The sequence below is a fragment of the Fringilla coelebs genome, assembly GCF_963513975.1.
Source record: "Fringilla coelebs genome assembly, chromosome: 3".
NCBI lineage: Eukaryota > Metazoa > Chordata > Aves > Passeriformes > Fringillidae > Fringilla > Fringilla coelebs.
In genome coordinates, this window is record NC_140030.1 from 59,111,472 (window position 1) to 59,128,176 (window position 16,705).

At 37.7% G+C, this 16,705-nt stretch overlaps 1 protein-coding gene across 2 annotated transcripts in view; it reads left to right on the forward strand.

The window, feature by feature from the left end:
• ESR1 (estrogen receptor 1) overlaps positions 1-16,705 on the forward strand; it is a 160,012-nt gene that overhangs the window by 134,998 nt on the left and 8,309 nt on the right. For both annotated transcript variants that reach the window (XM_084203463.1, XM_084203462.1), the window contains exons 6-7: positions 633-771; positions 11,631-11,764. In XM_084203463.1, coding sequence (XP_084059589.1) covers positions 633-771; positions 11,631-11,764 — 273 coding nt within the window. The remainder of the gene's footprint in view (positions 1-632; positions 772-11,630; positions 11,765-16,705) is intronic.

The following is a 16,705-nucleotide window of genomic DNA, read 5'->3' on the forward strand; positions in this document are numbered from 1 at the left end:
AATAGTGTTTAAATACAAAGTTACTTATTTCCTCCATGTTCTGTAGTCCAGTAGGAATATAAACAGGTGTTTCATCTGATTGCACAAATATCAGCATTTGCTCCATAGTTTATTTGAAATGGTCTGTTGGTCCTTCTTCCACTCAGGTATCACACTTTCATCAGAGTGAATTGTCCAAGAGTCTGTCTGATCATTTCACCAAGAGAATTGGTCTGGGGTTAGGTGATTAGAGCTGTCACTTCATTTTATAGCAGGCATTTTTCCATTTTGCCTCATGCCCCAGGCAGCATGGTGCTGGAGCAGACAGATGTCCCTTTCGGCAGCGTGCGCCCGGATTCCCGTGCCCCTGGCAACAGGTGTGGGGATGGAGATGCTGTCCAGGCCCTTGGCCTGATTTTTGGGAAGAGTACAGCCAGCACAAAAACAGTAGGCTAGAAAATTCTGACTGTTCTGACTGACACTGGGAGCTCTGGTGGACAAAACTCAGCCCAAAATATAAAGAGAACACACGTCTGTTTTATTGCTCTATTTGGTTATCCAGCTCTAAAGCACTTTTTAACCTAATTCTCTGAATAATGTTATTCCACTTACAAAACTGGAGTGTTTTTACTGTCTCCTGTTTATTTTTTCAGGATTTGTGGATTTAACACTCCATGATCAGGTCCATCTACTGGAATGTGCCTGGTTAGAGATACTGATGATCGGCTTAGTCTGGCGCTCCATGGAACACCCAGGAAAGCTTTTGTTTGCACCTAACCTGTTACTGGACAGGTCAGTCTGCATGTTGCTGTGAATTATTTAAGTTAATTTATTTCTGCTGCAATCAGATTCATTTTTAGCATGATATCATCTCACCAATACTACAATTTGACTGTACATCATATGTCAAACAGGCTTATGGTAGGTGAGACTGGAAAATGAATGCTCAGGAATGGTCATTTATTAGACAAGTAACACACCTGAAATTCATCTGCTGCTTGAAGTGCTTTCTTTCAAAGACAGCAGTAAATTTGTCTTATAATCTGTACTGTTTGTTGCAGAAGTAATTTAAATTAAAAACTGAACACTATTCATTTAATTCAGATAGTTATTTTTGTTTATTTAAAATCATCCTAGTTTTTCTTAGAATGAATTTACCCAAGTAGCCAGACAAAATTTTGGTAGAAAATCCTCATAGAATCTCAAGTGCAGTTTTATTTATTTATAGAGAATATACTAAGATTGTTTTTTTTTTTTCCTCATGAAAACTGGAGACAAATATGACAAGCATATACTTGCTCCCTTCACTAAGCTTTTTTTTTTCTTTAGCCAGTCTTGCTAATATGCTAAGTATTTCTGAGAGTAAAAGTATTCATCTGTGCTGTATGACAATATCCTGGATTTTAGCTGGCAATCTTCATGTTAAAAGCAGGAAGACTGCTAATTTAAAATATATTTTCTACTACCTTAATGTAAACTCAAGCTCTCTTTTCCTAGTCATGTGGAAAATTTCATGAAAAATTTCAATTAAATTTTCAGACAAAATTTCTTAGGATAGAGTAATCTTAGCTATTGGTGATCCTCTTAATTGAAGACTACTGCCCATGTAGCAGAGCTGTCAGGGGAGAGCTTCTGTGCACAGAGGTCACTTCAGGGCAGACTTTGGCATCTTGGTCTAAACTGGAAGTGGCAGAAGAGCCAAACTGAGATGGAGTATACAGAGAGCCAGCTGAGAGCTGGGCAAGCTCCTGACCTCGTCAGGTAGCTGCCAAGGCAGAGGGGTGGCAGCAGAATGTCAAGGGCAGTGCCCTCAGCTCCTGCAGCTACCAGGTGTGTAAATCAATCAAAATTCTCATTAGCAGAAAAATTTCTTATGATCAACTTCCTTTGTTGACTGAGGAGTACTGAGTTTCCATGGTTGCATTCATGCAGTGTTAATCCTTTGATTCCCTGCCCTCTATTTGCACACACCCCCCAGGACTTCTAGCATTTTAGTAAAATACAACTGATCATACCTAACAGGATAAAACGTAGTATTTCCCAGTAATAGAGAAATGTTTATTGCCTTAGGAAAAATCCTATTCCACTTGTGTAAGCACAATGATCTGTGAGCTGTGGAACTAGAAAAGTATAAAATACATTCTCATTTTACGGACAGAAAATATCTGTTTGTCTAAATGTAAGTGTAGTCTTCACAAAAAGCTGCAACAGTTTTGAAATCATTTTGGTCTTCTTCAACTTAAATTTTGGTCTTCTTCAACTTAAAATCCACATGCTTTCAGTAAAATGGAGTTTGAGTAGTGGATTCACACAGTTTTAGGTCAACTATTGGATTAAAGAAAACCATTGCACGCAACTAGAACGACATATTACTTCAGGGCTCTTTGTTTTCTGAGTTTCAATTGAGACTGAAAAAATGTAGATCTATTACATCTTCTATTTTCAAATAATAAGAAACATGTTTCTAAGTCATCATATAGATGCCTCACTCCATTTGGTAGGGATATTTGCAGAAAGTAAAATAATAAATTACTTGACTCTGGGAAGCACTGATATGCTAATCAGTTAAATAACTCTTAATTTACTTGTTAATTAGTGCTAACAATATTTTGAATTGTTAATTTGATTTGGGCAAATTGGCTTTTGAGAATGTTATAGAGCAAAAATCTGTTGTTTGTCAGGTTTGAAAGGACAGGACAGACACTTATTCAAAGCCTGTTTCTCTCAATGAAGTTCTTCCACTGCATCAAATATTCATAGAACCATAAAATGGTTTGAGTTGGAAGGGGCCTTAAAGATCACAAGTTCCAACCCCCCTTCCATGGGCAGGGGCACCTTTCACTAGACCACATTGCTCAGAGTTCCATCCAAAACTTCTATATTTAGTGAAAACTCTCTATTGTTAATACAGAATTTTACCACACTTCCTGTGCGCCTCTAGATCTCTGTGATCATTCTGTTGCAGACATCCTCTCTGATTTGAGCACCCCTTTCATTTTAGCATTCAGGCTTATCCTGATTCTAACAGATTCTTTCTGTCAGGGATCTTTGATATAGGTAGTCATTTGTATACATCTGTTCCTAAAGCTTAGGTCACACCAAATTTTATTATACAACTTTTTGTGCCCTTTGGCTAGATATATACAGTCTTGTCTTGTTAACTTCTATCTGAAATGTCATGAAAATAACCTTTCAGCTTTGCTGTTTTTTGAAAAAATGTGATCCTTCTTCTCCCAACTCACTCCTCCTACTTGGGTCATATTACACATATGCTTGTCTTGTCTCTGAAGATCTTTTGGAAGATGTATTTTCTATTTCTATGCAAGTCAACCAGTTACATTTTAAAATAAATACTTCTTTACTCTCCTTTGTGACAATTCACTCTTGGAAGACTTCCTGAAAAAATCTGTAAATCAGACCTTAGTTAATAATTCTATGTTGCTTTTTAAAATTTTTCCTGTAAGAAAATAATTACACAACAATTAAGTTGACAGTATGTGTAGACTGCTGTCTTCTGTATGGATGAATATAATCCCATTATCTCTTTTTCTTCCCAGTCTGCATTGTAATTAGAAGTGTATTTTGTGAGGTAATGTATCCTTTCTTATTCTGTTAATGCATTACCCAAATACTTGAGTCTTGGTTCAAAATTTTTACAGTCTGCCAGTTACATAGAACTAGTAGATTTTTAGTGTACAACTGCTGCTATTAAAATGCTCAAATGACAAGAATTCTAGATTAGAAAAACAGGCTCAATCAGGAAATACAATGGCACACTCACAAATCAAATAATAAATTCAAGACTTTTATATTCTGCTTTTGAAAATTAGTATATTGTATAAGGCAAATTTAGAAGTAAAGGCTTAGGTTTCTAGTAGGACAAACCAGATGTTTCCTGTCTGGAGGGTTCCCAAGAAACTAGGCTTTAAAAATGTCATTAGACCAGGGTTGAAATTTGTCAGGCCTGACAGAAGACTGTTTGCAATTTTGAAGAAAATGTAATGTTTCTTCAGGAATAAGAAAGTCATATTTTACTTTAGTTTTGAAGTATTTGTTGCACTCAGATATCATGCTGATCCCAGGTTACTCAGAGGCTTGAAACATAATTATAAAGAAACTCATGATAGAAGTGGCTGGATTGCTGAATCTCACTTGAAACATTCTCAGTTTCAGCAAAATGGGAAATGCAGTGCTGCATTTTAAAAAGGAAGCCTGGTGACCACAGTAAAGAAGCTGATGGGATGCCATCTAAAGAAGACAATTGGCTGAAATGGAATGAAAATGACATAGTGATAGTCACTGGGCATTTTGTAAGAGGAAGCCACGAATACCTTGAAGTCCTTTAAGAAATTAACAAGCAAGTAGATGACGGGCAATCTTGTTGAATTTCCAAAAAGTATTAAACAAGTTCCGAATTTTATGTAGACAAATGTGATGGAATGTGTATAGGAGAATAATAATTCTGTTCTTCCTAAACAGCATTCTGAGTTGATCTTTCCATTTCACTGTTACCAGCAATTTGTTCTATAGAACCAGCAGTTTTTTTGCTTGCCAGTAGAGACTTGCTTGCTTGTCAGAGACTGCAGCTTTCCTTCCCCCTAGAATGTTTACAACAGGAAATAGAAATAATACAGATCATTGCCATTCCTCTGTTTGATTGTGTGCTTCATCTGTGCTTAGAAAACTGTGCCTTTCTGATTTTCTTTGTCTTGACAGTGATATTGAAAGAATAGAAGTACCCAGAGGTGTTGCACAGACAATTAAAGAGAGATACAAGCTTTGCTACAAATACTAACTAAATGGATTGACTTCTCTGCCTGTGATACTCATTAGAAGAATGGGAACAAAGTAAAGATGACAGGAATTGTATAAAGTCATGAGCACATTGACAAGATGTGTGTAATCCACAAGTTATTATCTCTTCCAGCCCAGCACTAGAGGTAGTCACTTGAAACAAGCAGATCCAAATGCCTGTGTGCTTAGCCCCCAGCTAAATACACCTTTGATATGAGACAGGATGTCTTCATGTTATATTCTGCTGTTGTTTTCTTATCATGGTTGTAAAAAATCTCTCGTAGCAAAAAAAATCTGTTTAGGGACTTATAAAATTTCAGTTCAATGTCGTCACTATTTTGGTGTTTCTATCATTTTTTTTGCTTCTTTTTATGGAGAAAGCTAATCTGTTTTTCTGGGCTCATTTTAATCTGGAAACTTACTTCCACTTTCAGTGCTTGATGGAGATTTTTCATTCTCTCCAAATAGAAGAATTTTCTTTCACTGACTTTTGTATTGAGCAATGGCAGGAGACTGTGGATCTTTTTAAACTGCAACTAACACAAATAGCAAAAAACCTTACACCATTCACTGTGTGACAGGGTAGCTGATCAATTTACTCCTTTCATGGCTCTTTTTCTGAACTTTTCTCACTATATCTGAAGAGAATCTTTTACGTTCTTTATGTAGATATTTTGATAGACATAAAATTAGATACAATAGAAGAGCATGAAGATGAAATCTGGGTATATTTTTCTAGTCCCTCAACTTGTAAAATGTTCGAAATGTCTGAGGACACCACACTTGTCTGTCGCTTGAGTAAATGCATGACATTTCATGTGAAATTGTGGATGCATTAATTACCATTTATTAGAAAAAATGAAGCAAAGTGATCCCAAGTGCTTGATCCAGAATGCTTCCTAGTGACTTTCTGCTTGTATTTATTTCAAAAGGGAAAAGTCCATAGGCAACAAATATATCCTATTCTGCCCTTCAAAATGGATTGTACATTTACTTTTCATCACATCTTTAACAGCAGTAGATTCCATCCAGAAAACCCAGCTCAAAAAATCATCTTGCTTGATAGAACTGAACGGATTAACTTGTAGACAGTTAAGGAATCTCTTGAAATAATTAGGTTTCTCTTTGTTCTTTCACTGTATAGTTCAATTTTGAGATGCATTATTACAATGCAGACCCTGCAGAATGAAAAATCCCATACTACTACTAGAGACGGAATGATAAAACTTAAAAGAATGAAAAATTACTGTCTCTTTATTGTGAATCTGTTTTCACTGTCTTTTTGGGCAAAATTCAAAGACTACCCAATTCTGTAACTCAAACAACTTAAACGTAAAAAAAGGACAATCTTTCCAGAGTCTGGAGAAGTGCTGGGTAATGCTCAAAGTGATGAATTCTTAAAAAAAGATAAAAAAAGAAAGTTCCCTCTCATTATGATCTTCACATCTTCACAGTTTTCACCTGATAGATTCCCTGGGGGACTTGTAGGCACAGAAAAGAATTTTTCAAAGAAAATGAAATAATTCTGGGTTTAAGATAGTCCCTACACAAATTATGAGATTACTTGTTCATCTAGTAACCCTGACCTTGGAAGCTCAGGCCCAGTTCTAGGTTACATTTTACTGTGATGCTGTTAATTCCAAAATCAAACTTTCATTACATTTCTGATATGGAGAGAATTTTGAAATGTTTTTTGGCTTTATGGTGACTCAGACTGAATATAAATTAAACTGAAAAAGGCCCTCATGTAAATCAGAATAACTTTTCTTTTGCCAATTATTTTAGCTTTATTATTCCCAAGTGGAGAGCTTTCATAATAATTTTCTAACCTAAATGTCCTAAATGTGACCAAAGAGTAATTAGTTTTCTTAGAACTGTCATAGCAGCACTTTTGGGATTTTTTTTGTACCTGGCATATTTGTAGACCCATTTCACATTATATTTTACAAAGAGAAAAATCCTTTAAAGGTACTTAGTAGCTAATTGTCTTTGTGTTTCAGACCTGATTAACCACTGCTCCAATGTGCAGAGTACTACTCTTACCCTGTTTGCCTAGCTGGATGATCCTCTGCTCATCCAGTCAGGAAGGACACTTGGCTGGCCCCCTGGCTCTGAGGGCAGGTGTCAAACATGTGGGTGCCCAGTGGTCCATTCCATGGGGGCTGCTGAGGACAAAGGGCTTGAGGCAGAACAGACAGATCCTGCAGGGCCACAACTGGTTGTATATCTGGTACCAACAACATGGATTTAACTTTCTTTTCATGGAACCTGCTGTGAGGATCAAGAATGTCTAGGAAGAGGTGAGATCCATACCATAAAGTGGGGAAAAATCATGATTTCCACAGACTGGCCAACATGGTGAAGGAGCTTTGATCCAGGATGGTGTGGACAGGAAAGACATAATAACAAAACATATTAGTAGGAAACCTCCCTAAGTATGTGCACACACATAAATACAGAATTGCATCCAGGACACCATGGTGGGGGAAACTCCATAAACTTTCTGAGAATTCAGCACAATTCAGGTGCCCTCTGAGCCAGCAGACTGCCCTCCCAGACTGCCCTAGGAAAAGCTTTAGCAGGTTCTAGAGGTAGGTGATGCTCTCTCACTGCTCAGACGTGCTGTGGCAAATCTGGAGTGCTGTGTCCAGTTCTGAGTTACCCTACACAAGACAGACATGTACAGACTGGACTGAGGCCACTGATGGGCCACAAAGAGTGGACTGGAAAAACCCTCATACAAGGAGAATCTGAGAAGACTCAGGTCTGATAAATATCTGATGGAGAGGGGAAGTAAAGAAGGCAGTGGAAGATTCTTCTTTCTCAGTGACAGGACAAGAGGTTTTGGAGTCTCAGTCCCTGGAGATACTGAAAACCCAACACTATATAGGCCTGAGCACTGCTGATAAAAATTTTCTCATCTTTTAATGACTGATAAAGCACAGCATTGGGAAAAAGTGGAATCCTCTGTTAGTTAAGTAGCCCTATAATATCTGTCTGGCAGTATCTAAGGCATCCAAGTAGATGTTCTTGATTTGGTCTTAAATCCTTGCAGATGGAGCTTTCCTGACATCCCACCTCCTTAAGCTGTTCTTGTGCATCGCTTCACATAGGAGCAGAAAGCTTCTACCAATGTCTGTTAATAGAACTAGTTTATATAAAATACATTAATGTATATAAAGATCATCTCTTGTTTGGAAGTCTGTGTACAGACTTACTGTTCTCCTCGTGTCAGAGCACAGGCATTTGAGTTAAGTCTGTGGATGTCCTCCTTTCTAACTGGGAATGTGAATGTTATCCTTGCAGCTTTTCTCTACCCTGTTTCCTAACCTACCTTTAGGCTTAGGAATACATCCAAGCCTTGTTTAGAGGCTTCATCACCAAGTTACTAAGTCCACTTTTGAAGCTGATACTCCCTGTCCTAGCCTTGTGCATCCCATCTGCTCTTGGCAGTCCCTTTTCATCAAGTGAAGTACCACGGTAAAAGCAGATAGAGAGATAAGAAACACAGTCAGACTTTGTTCTGATGGTGCATCTGTCTTTAGCATTTCCCTTTGAATCAAAAGTTTGATGAGAACATCCATTGAGTCCTTGAGTCCCTGTTCCCTTCACCCAAGCACCCTTCAATATTAATTTTTACTTGATCCTGTGCTTCTGTTAAAGGCATTCCTGCTGTCTAGGTTTTTCCCAAGACTGAAATAAAATTTAGATTCTTATTCCTGCATACAGTGGAATAGCCCTGGTTACTGATACCACTATCAGTGGTAGTGTAGGCATTAGAGGGAGGGAAGCCATTATCCTCCTTTTATGTGGCACTCATTATCTGGAATACCATATCCAGTTATTACAGGATATATATTAATAAATTTGAGTAAACATAGTGGAGAGCCACCAAGGCCAGACCCCATACCTTGTGGCTGGAGGAAGTGGATTTGTTCCACCTGGAGGAGAAAGGGCTTTTAAGTCTGCATAACCTACAGTCTACAAGGAGGTTATCAAGTCTCTTTATTAAAATGCCTGATGAGGCACTTGAAGCAGGGGAGGTTTTGTCTGAATCTAGGGGAGGAAAAAAAGCATGATGATGACAGTAATTAAGCTGAGAGATGTTGTGCAATCTCCATCCTTGGAGATTTTCAAGACCAGCATTGCATAAAGCCTTGAGTGAGCTGACCCCACTTTGAGAGGAAGGTTGGACTAAAGTCATTCTGGATTGCCCTCTGGCCTGGATGGTGCTGCCATTCTATAGACCTACAAAGTTAATACACATAGTACTTTTATGCAGTCACTTAAGACCTTCAATTCAAATGATTTAACTTTCCTAAACATTCCCCAATAGCCAAATTTAAAGGATTCTTCTGAGAATACCCTGTGATGCTGTGCAGTAAACAAGCTTTTGTTGCCTTCTCTTCAGTAAGATGAGAGTACACAAAGACAACAGCAAGATGGTAGGATAAAGATAATTGTTTAATCTATTGCTAATTTTTCCTTCAGGAAAGTTCTGTAGGCTTTCCCAGACAGGCCTCCCCATCAACTGAACACATAACTGTGAAGATGTGATGGTATTATCAGCTTATGTTAGAAAACTAGAAGGCAATTCAGGAGAACTGGAGATTTCAGTTTCAGATAGTTTCTTGTTGATTGACAAAGAAAATAATTGTTGTAGCCTAAATAATAATAAAAACATTAATAGAACCCTGTATAGCAAAGATACTTAGCTCCTGCAGTTCCCATTGATGTCAATAGAGCTGGCTTTGCTTCCTACCTCTGAAAATAAAGCAGAAATTTCTAGGTCATGCCATGCATACATGAATACCTAAAGGTAAGCTGGATATATAACTTCTCCTAAAGCACATTACCTAAAGAGGTACCCTTTTTTTTTTTTTTTTTTTTTCCCCTTATGGAGTAGCCTGGTCTTTCACACACTCAGCAGATAGCAAAACAAAAGAGATAGGAACAATTTAGAATCTCCTAAATTTACATAATTTTTATTAATCCTCTATCATACGAGTGCGGTTAATGGGGAAGAGGCACACATGTTGGTTTAGGCTCATGGAATATGTGTTGCTGGATTAGGGGTTTTTATCCAGAGGTCATACTTGTCAGCAAGAGAATCATGATTGGAATATTGATTTTGTAAACTACCGTCTATTGAACTATTTTTCTAGGAGGCTGGGAATAATTCTTACTTGCTATCAAAATGTCTGTCTCAGGAGGCACCACAAGGCATGTTAAATAGTCTGATTTTACAAATAACTTCCTGTTCCTTTTTTTTTTCTCTGATGGTAGACATGCAAAGTTCGTTCAGATTGTGTAATATTTTGAAAAGCTTTGAATTCTGGCTGCAGTAGTTTTGTGGATTCTAGGAACCAAACAAATATCTCAGTCAGACATAAAGATTTTTTTTTTAATATGGGTCATTTTTTTGATCCACAGAAGCTGCTTCTTTCTGCAAAATCCTGAAATACTAAATTCTTAAACAAACTTTTTTGGGGGTATTTTTTAAGTTTATGCAAAACTATTAAAGGATTCTAGTCCTCTGTGCTAAACTCTATAGAGAGGAAATTAGTCTTTCTATAGTTATGGGCAAATATATTGTATCAGAAGCATTGGAACTTGTCCTGATGCCTTGGAGAGTGCAAAGAGTTTTCTCAGTCTGCAGTGAGAAGGGAAGATGTCTGCTTTGTCTGAGGCTCTGGTGCGGGTTCAGACATCAGCTACAGGTTCTCAACAGCACATCTGTGTTAAGACCTGAGGCAGGTGTGTCTATGCTGGTAGGTTACTTGTGACAATGAAATTAGGACATGTTTAATCTTTCTCATGTTATAAATCATAGTCTGTTCATTTGAAATTTCTTTTTGCATTTTCCTGTACCAATGTTCTTAATTTTGTTGATGAAAGCCATATCTAAAAAGTATTGTATTTCTAAACAGCAGATCGGGTCACTCATTAAGTCTTATATATTAAAATTTCACTCAGGAAGGCCTAATAGAAGTAAAAGTAGGTAGTTCTTGTAAAAGGTAGCAGTGGAAATGACCAAAAGATCTGCAGACTGAATTTTCACAAAAAATAATTACAATCTCCATCAATTCTTCAGCTGCAGGTTGAGTGGGCAAGATGAAAATTAGTGAGTGGGAATACCTTGTACTGTGAGCAGGAGATGGTTAATTGCCATTACTAATGAACACTTTGAGACATTCCAAACTTCAGCTTTGTTTAATGCTGCTATGTAAGAAGTTACTCAATATGTGGAGTGAATGGATAGTTTTATTCAGTCATACAGACATGATTTTGGCCTCCCAGGTCCTTCTTGATCTCATGAATAAGCTTGTTCTTTAAGGAGGGATTATATTGACATTGAACATCAAGAGAAGTATGTTGGAACATTAAAGGTTGCTCAGGCATCTAGAAACAAGTGCAAATGTTTAGGGAGGAAGAAATGTGAAGAATTGGGATCATTTCAGTTAAAGAGAAAAAAAGAAAAGAAAGAGGAAGCAAAATGACAAAAGCAGATCACATACACACAAATCAAAATGTAGTTTTAAACAAATTTTTTCCTCAATACGAGGATTTGGTTGAGTCAATTTAAAATGTTCCACCACAGTAATGAGATGAGTTCCTGAAACTGATTTTTTTTGGAAATGCAGCACTTAATAGTTTATTTATTTTACTTGGAACACTGAGAGCAGTGCTTTTGTAATCACACATATATCAAATGTGCAGAGAGTAGGAAGTCACATACTTGCTCGTAAGCTGATGAAACCAAATTGGAGGGTATTGGTCCAAGGTTGGACCAATGAAAAACCCATGGTAGCTTCAGGTTAAAGCTGAATGTCTCCCCATTGATGGTATTCACACAGGAATCAAGGGAAATGTGTGGAGGGCATGGTGGAAATTTTTGACATGCTGCTGGCTACTGCTGCTCGGTTTCGCATGATGAACCTTCAAGGGGAGGAATTTGTGTGCCTTAAGTCCATCATCCTGCTCAATTCTGGTAAGTTGTGTGCTTTGCTGTCACTTGGGTAATTGTGGCTGCTTCTGCATGTGGTTGAACACTGCTTGCTGTCCTTAATGGCATTTTCATTTTGAGACAGCAGCAATGGGAAGGGGTTTTCAACACAGATGCAGGCAGGACCACCAGGCAGAGATGGGCGCAGTCAAACCTGTCTGGTGATGCAGATGAGAGCCAGAGAATGGATGCAGTGAGTAGGTGACACACTGTGTGCAGCTGATGTGGAGAGTGGTCAGAGGAGTGCTTTGAACTAGATGTTGCCAGGTCTTAAAACTCTGCTTACAAGGCACTGATGTAGCTGGAACCACACACATGGCACCCAAAGGCAATGCTTAACTGCAGTGCTCAGGTGATGGCAAAATAAAAGGAAATAAGGGCAAAAATGTGATTGAGTTTATCATGGTTTAGTTTGTATTGAATTATAGGCATCTAAAACTGGTGTAATCACTTTCCACTTCCTTTATAGTTTTTGGCTGTAAATCTCATCCTGAAGTACACTGCAAAAATAGATGACTAGATAACAAGTGTAAGTACAGATACAGATATAAATATGTAAGGTTAGATGATTTGAATTTTGCATGAGATGATCAAAAAAGCAAATTTAACTTGAAACATGTGACAGAAAACTTCAGTTGCACACTGGAGGACTCTCTTCTGTTGGAAATGAGAAAAAAACTCCAGACAATTTTTTTATATGCAGAAATGAGACCTCATGGTATTCTCATAGAAATAATAGACATCTAAAATAATAATATAGGCACCAAAGTAAAAAAATTTTAGACACAACTCCCTGCTAAGCTGTTACCTGGTGACTAAAGATGCCAGAGTTTCCCAATGCTGAGGATTTACCCACTTGTAAAGTTTTTCTGTTGCATTTGAACTTGTGGATGGTACCACCCTCTAGAGAAAACAGATGTGGAGGGCTCTGTTTCTGTTTTATCCAGTTGTCTAACAGATCACTTGCCCAAATTGCAGGAAAAAGAAATTTTGGATATTGACATCAGAGGCTAACTGTAAATGCAGGAGATGTTCCGGCACTTTTCTTTATGGAAGCTTGGATGTCGTCTCCTCAAAGTCCAAGGAAAATTATGCATTTATACAATCTAATATAAAATGCTTTATTTATGTTCTATGAGATATGAATGTGGTTCAGGTTTTGTTGTGGTTGTAACCAATTGCCAAAAAGTTACATTTGAGGAAAGCAAGTGGCATATTAGGAATGAAGGGCTATTGTTCTTACCTTAATTGCCAGGATATGACAATTCTAATTACTGTTTGACATTTTATTTTCCTTTTATTGCCCTGATAATTATAACAGAATATTTCCTAGAGTTAAATATTCTTCCTGGAAGGTAATGCTTCTCCAGAATTTTAGCTAATATATTCAAGGGTAATTAACTTAAATAAATCTGGAATATGTAATTGATTTATAAAAATTTTGAATTTCAATTAGAAAAAATAGAACTGGAAGTTTGAATGAAAGAAATTAGATGTTCATGTCTTGAACATGAAGAATTTAAGTCATGCTCTAGAGAAATTTTGTGCCTAAGTTGTGTTTAGTATTGATTCATAAAACACGATATTTTATTCTGACAAAGCCCTGCCAGGCATCACCAGCTATCCTTCATAAGCACATCTCGCTGTGTTAGTGGGATTTTTTCATTACAATATTCCCCTAAGGAAAAACTGTTAGAAAAAGGAAAAATATATATCTATATATAGCAAATGAAGTCAGTGATAATCAGAGGCAGATTTCCTTCTGTACATAAGAGCGATGGGACCACTGTGAACTCAATGTGTATATGGCCATAGAATGTATGTCTGTATTGGATGTCATTATCTTTATGCATAAAGGTACATTTCAGTATTTGTGTTCCTACAACAAACTAATTTTATAACTACACAGTGGGAATGTGGATGCAAGTTTCTGGCTATCAGACTCTTGAGATGCTCAAATTAAGAGGCATTAGACTGCCTTACAGAGCAGAATTTGGGGTATGTGTAAGAGTTGTGTAAGTGTTGGCATAGATCCTATAAAATGTCTTAGCCAACCTCCTTACATAAAGTGTTGGACAGATATGAGACATTCTGTGCTCTGAAGCATGTGGCTGAGAGAGCTGAGTTGGTTAATCCAGGGGAAGAGAAGGTAAGGGAAGGTCTTACTGCAGCCCTCAGAGCGCTGATGAGCAGCTGGTTATGGAGATGATGAACAGGTTCTGGAGGAGCCAGGGCCAGACCCTTCTCAGAGGTGCAAGAGGAGAGGACAATCTGCAGTGGAGACAAACCACAGCAAGGCAGATCCTGACCAGGTAAACAGAACAAAAACTCTACCCAGTGTGAGGTTTAGCACTGGAACAGGTTAGCCAGAAAGATGTAGGATCTCAATCCTTGCAAACACTCAGAACTCAGCTGGACAAAGCTCTGGGCAGCTTGTTCTAACTCTGCAGTTACCACTATTTGAGCAAGAGGATGAACTAGATGACATCCAAACCTACCCTAACCTGGTTTCTTTCTGTGAGTGTATGTGTAAAGATTCACAAATCTTCTACTAAACAAACAGCAGATAAACACACAATGAATTTTTGGCTTATTATGCTGTCTGCATTATATATGCATGTGATTAAACCAGCAGATCTCAAAATGGTTTAAACAAGTGGATTAATTAAACAAATAGGACTGATTATGCTACATCTTGTGTTTAAAAGCAGTCTGCATTTGCATTCTAAATCGTTGTGTGGATTTAATTCAGTGAGTGTACACAAACATTTCTTTATTAAATCCTCGGACATCTGGAAGTCTCTTCAGATGAAGTGGAGTTGTTTATTGCCTTTGTTGGACATTTCTAGTTTTGCAACATCTTGCAAGGCTGTTTAATATCTTTACACTCCTTTTCCATGTGGTTTTGGAAAAAACACAGATTTTTTTTATTTTTTATTTTTAGATTTGCTCAGTGCATGTAGAAATGATGGAAGGTTTTGTTTGTTAACAAAGGTAGATGCTTATGCTACTTCCACAGTTTTCCTGAGGTATTAAGGTGACAACATGTCTGTAACAAGGACATAATTGTGTCCATCTCAATAGCAAACCTAAAGGTCCCCCTCTAAAGCTGCAGCAATAAATCTTTTGACTAAAAAGCAAATTAGTGTTTTTGAAAACCACATTCAGCTGTTACTTAACATTGGGAAAAAAATACTAGAAAGGGCAAGATGATGCTAGATGTTTTACTTTTGAGTGTATCAGAGAAGAGGAATGGTGCTATGTGGCAAAGCAACAGGCCTTCATTTTGGACATGAAGATGTAGGTCACATCTGCCTTAGCAGCTGATTTACCCAATTATTTAGCTAGTTAGTCCACAGAGCTAAAAAGATTTTGCTGATTTGATGAATACAGGAGATCTCCTGATACATTATTCCACGTGACTGCTTGTTACTCTTTTCTCCTGAAGTTTTTCAGTTCCTGATAAATTGTGCTTATTTATTTCTTTATTTTGGGGGTTGGATGATTCCAGAAGTGCATGGTACAGAGATGAATTTCCTCATACCTCAGCCTGTCTTTCCACAGCTTCAGAGCAATTGGGTGTGGTGGAAGAAGAAGAGCCGTGGGTGTTGTTCTGTGAGCCTGAACTCTAAATGTAAAAAAATACTTTAAACTGGGGTTTATTGTGGCAGAAAAGATTTTGAGGACATTCTCTTCTACAGTAACATGCAACAAATATATAATTATATATGGTGAGAGATATAAAATTCTATCATTGTATGCCAAGGGGTGGCACGGGATCCTCTTCTGGCATGTGTTATGGGCGTGGACCAACAGGCTTTGCTTGCTTGTGGGGTGGTGCTTTGCTTCTTTTTGCACCTGTGAGGTTTTACAACACTGAGCTACAGAAAGAGCTGGAAATCAACTTGGTAGCTATTGAATTTAGGCTTGGAAAGGCCTTGGAGACTATTAAATTTCACTTTGCTAAGGCAATTTTCTGCACCCTCATTTGAAAGCTCTGCTTGGATGTGTATGTGTGTGTGATAGCCAGCTTTTTTTTTTTTTCTTTTTTGGCAATCTGGTCAATGGCCTGGGGCAGGAGCAATCACTGTGAGGGTGTAGAAAGGAAAGCTAAACATAATTTTCTTTGGCAGTTATTGACTGGCGGTTGCCTGAATTCTCTACAGTTATTGGGGAGTGCTTTTGTGATTTACAGTTTTTAATAGCTTCTAGACTAGACCTAGGTGAGAAAAAATTCCTCCTGAAAGATTCTTTCTTTTACTAGTTTCAGTAATGTGAAGCTATGGGGTATTGCTGCAAGAGCACAGTAGGTTCCTGTGGCTGAAGTAAACTTCTCTGGAGGCACTGTGCATTTATGAGATTAATATTTCCTTCTAGTGGATTGTGCTCTGCCAGTGATATTTAAGAATCTTGCCCCTACAGGTATGTGTTAAGCTATCAAACCTTGTATTGTCAATAGTCATATGTGAGGGTGTTCAGAGTCAGGTGAGAAAGGTTCAGCTGAGAAAAGCCCAAGGACCAGTTTTTTTTTGTGAATTTCAGTAAAAATAATAATAGCTATGAAAAGCCATGTCAGAAAAGAGGCCACTGTACTATTTATCTATATGAAGCTTGAAGCAATACCCATTACCAAAATTAAGAACTCAGACTGAAAATTTTCAGAAGTGGTACTATGTTGGAGTTATCCTTGCGGTCTTTTAAAACAGTTTCTTGCTTACTCTTTCCCAGAGACACTCACATTCACAAACACATTTACATTTATTTTTTAGCACAGAAGAAAAAAAATCATAAAAAGTACTTGTAGGTTACAGTAGTTCTAGATGTCAGGTCTTTGAAGTACCCAGATGATGTGAGGAGATGAGGTAGGCTAAGATGTTAAAAAAATCTCGGCTCCCTGACTGCTCAGATGCACAGCAAAGTATCTTC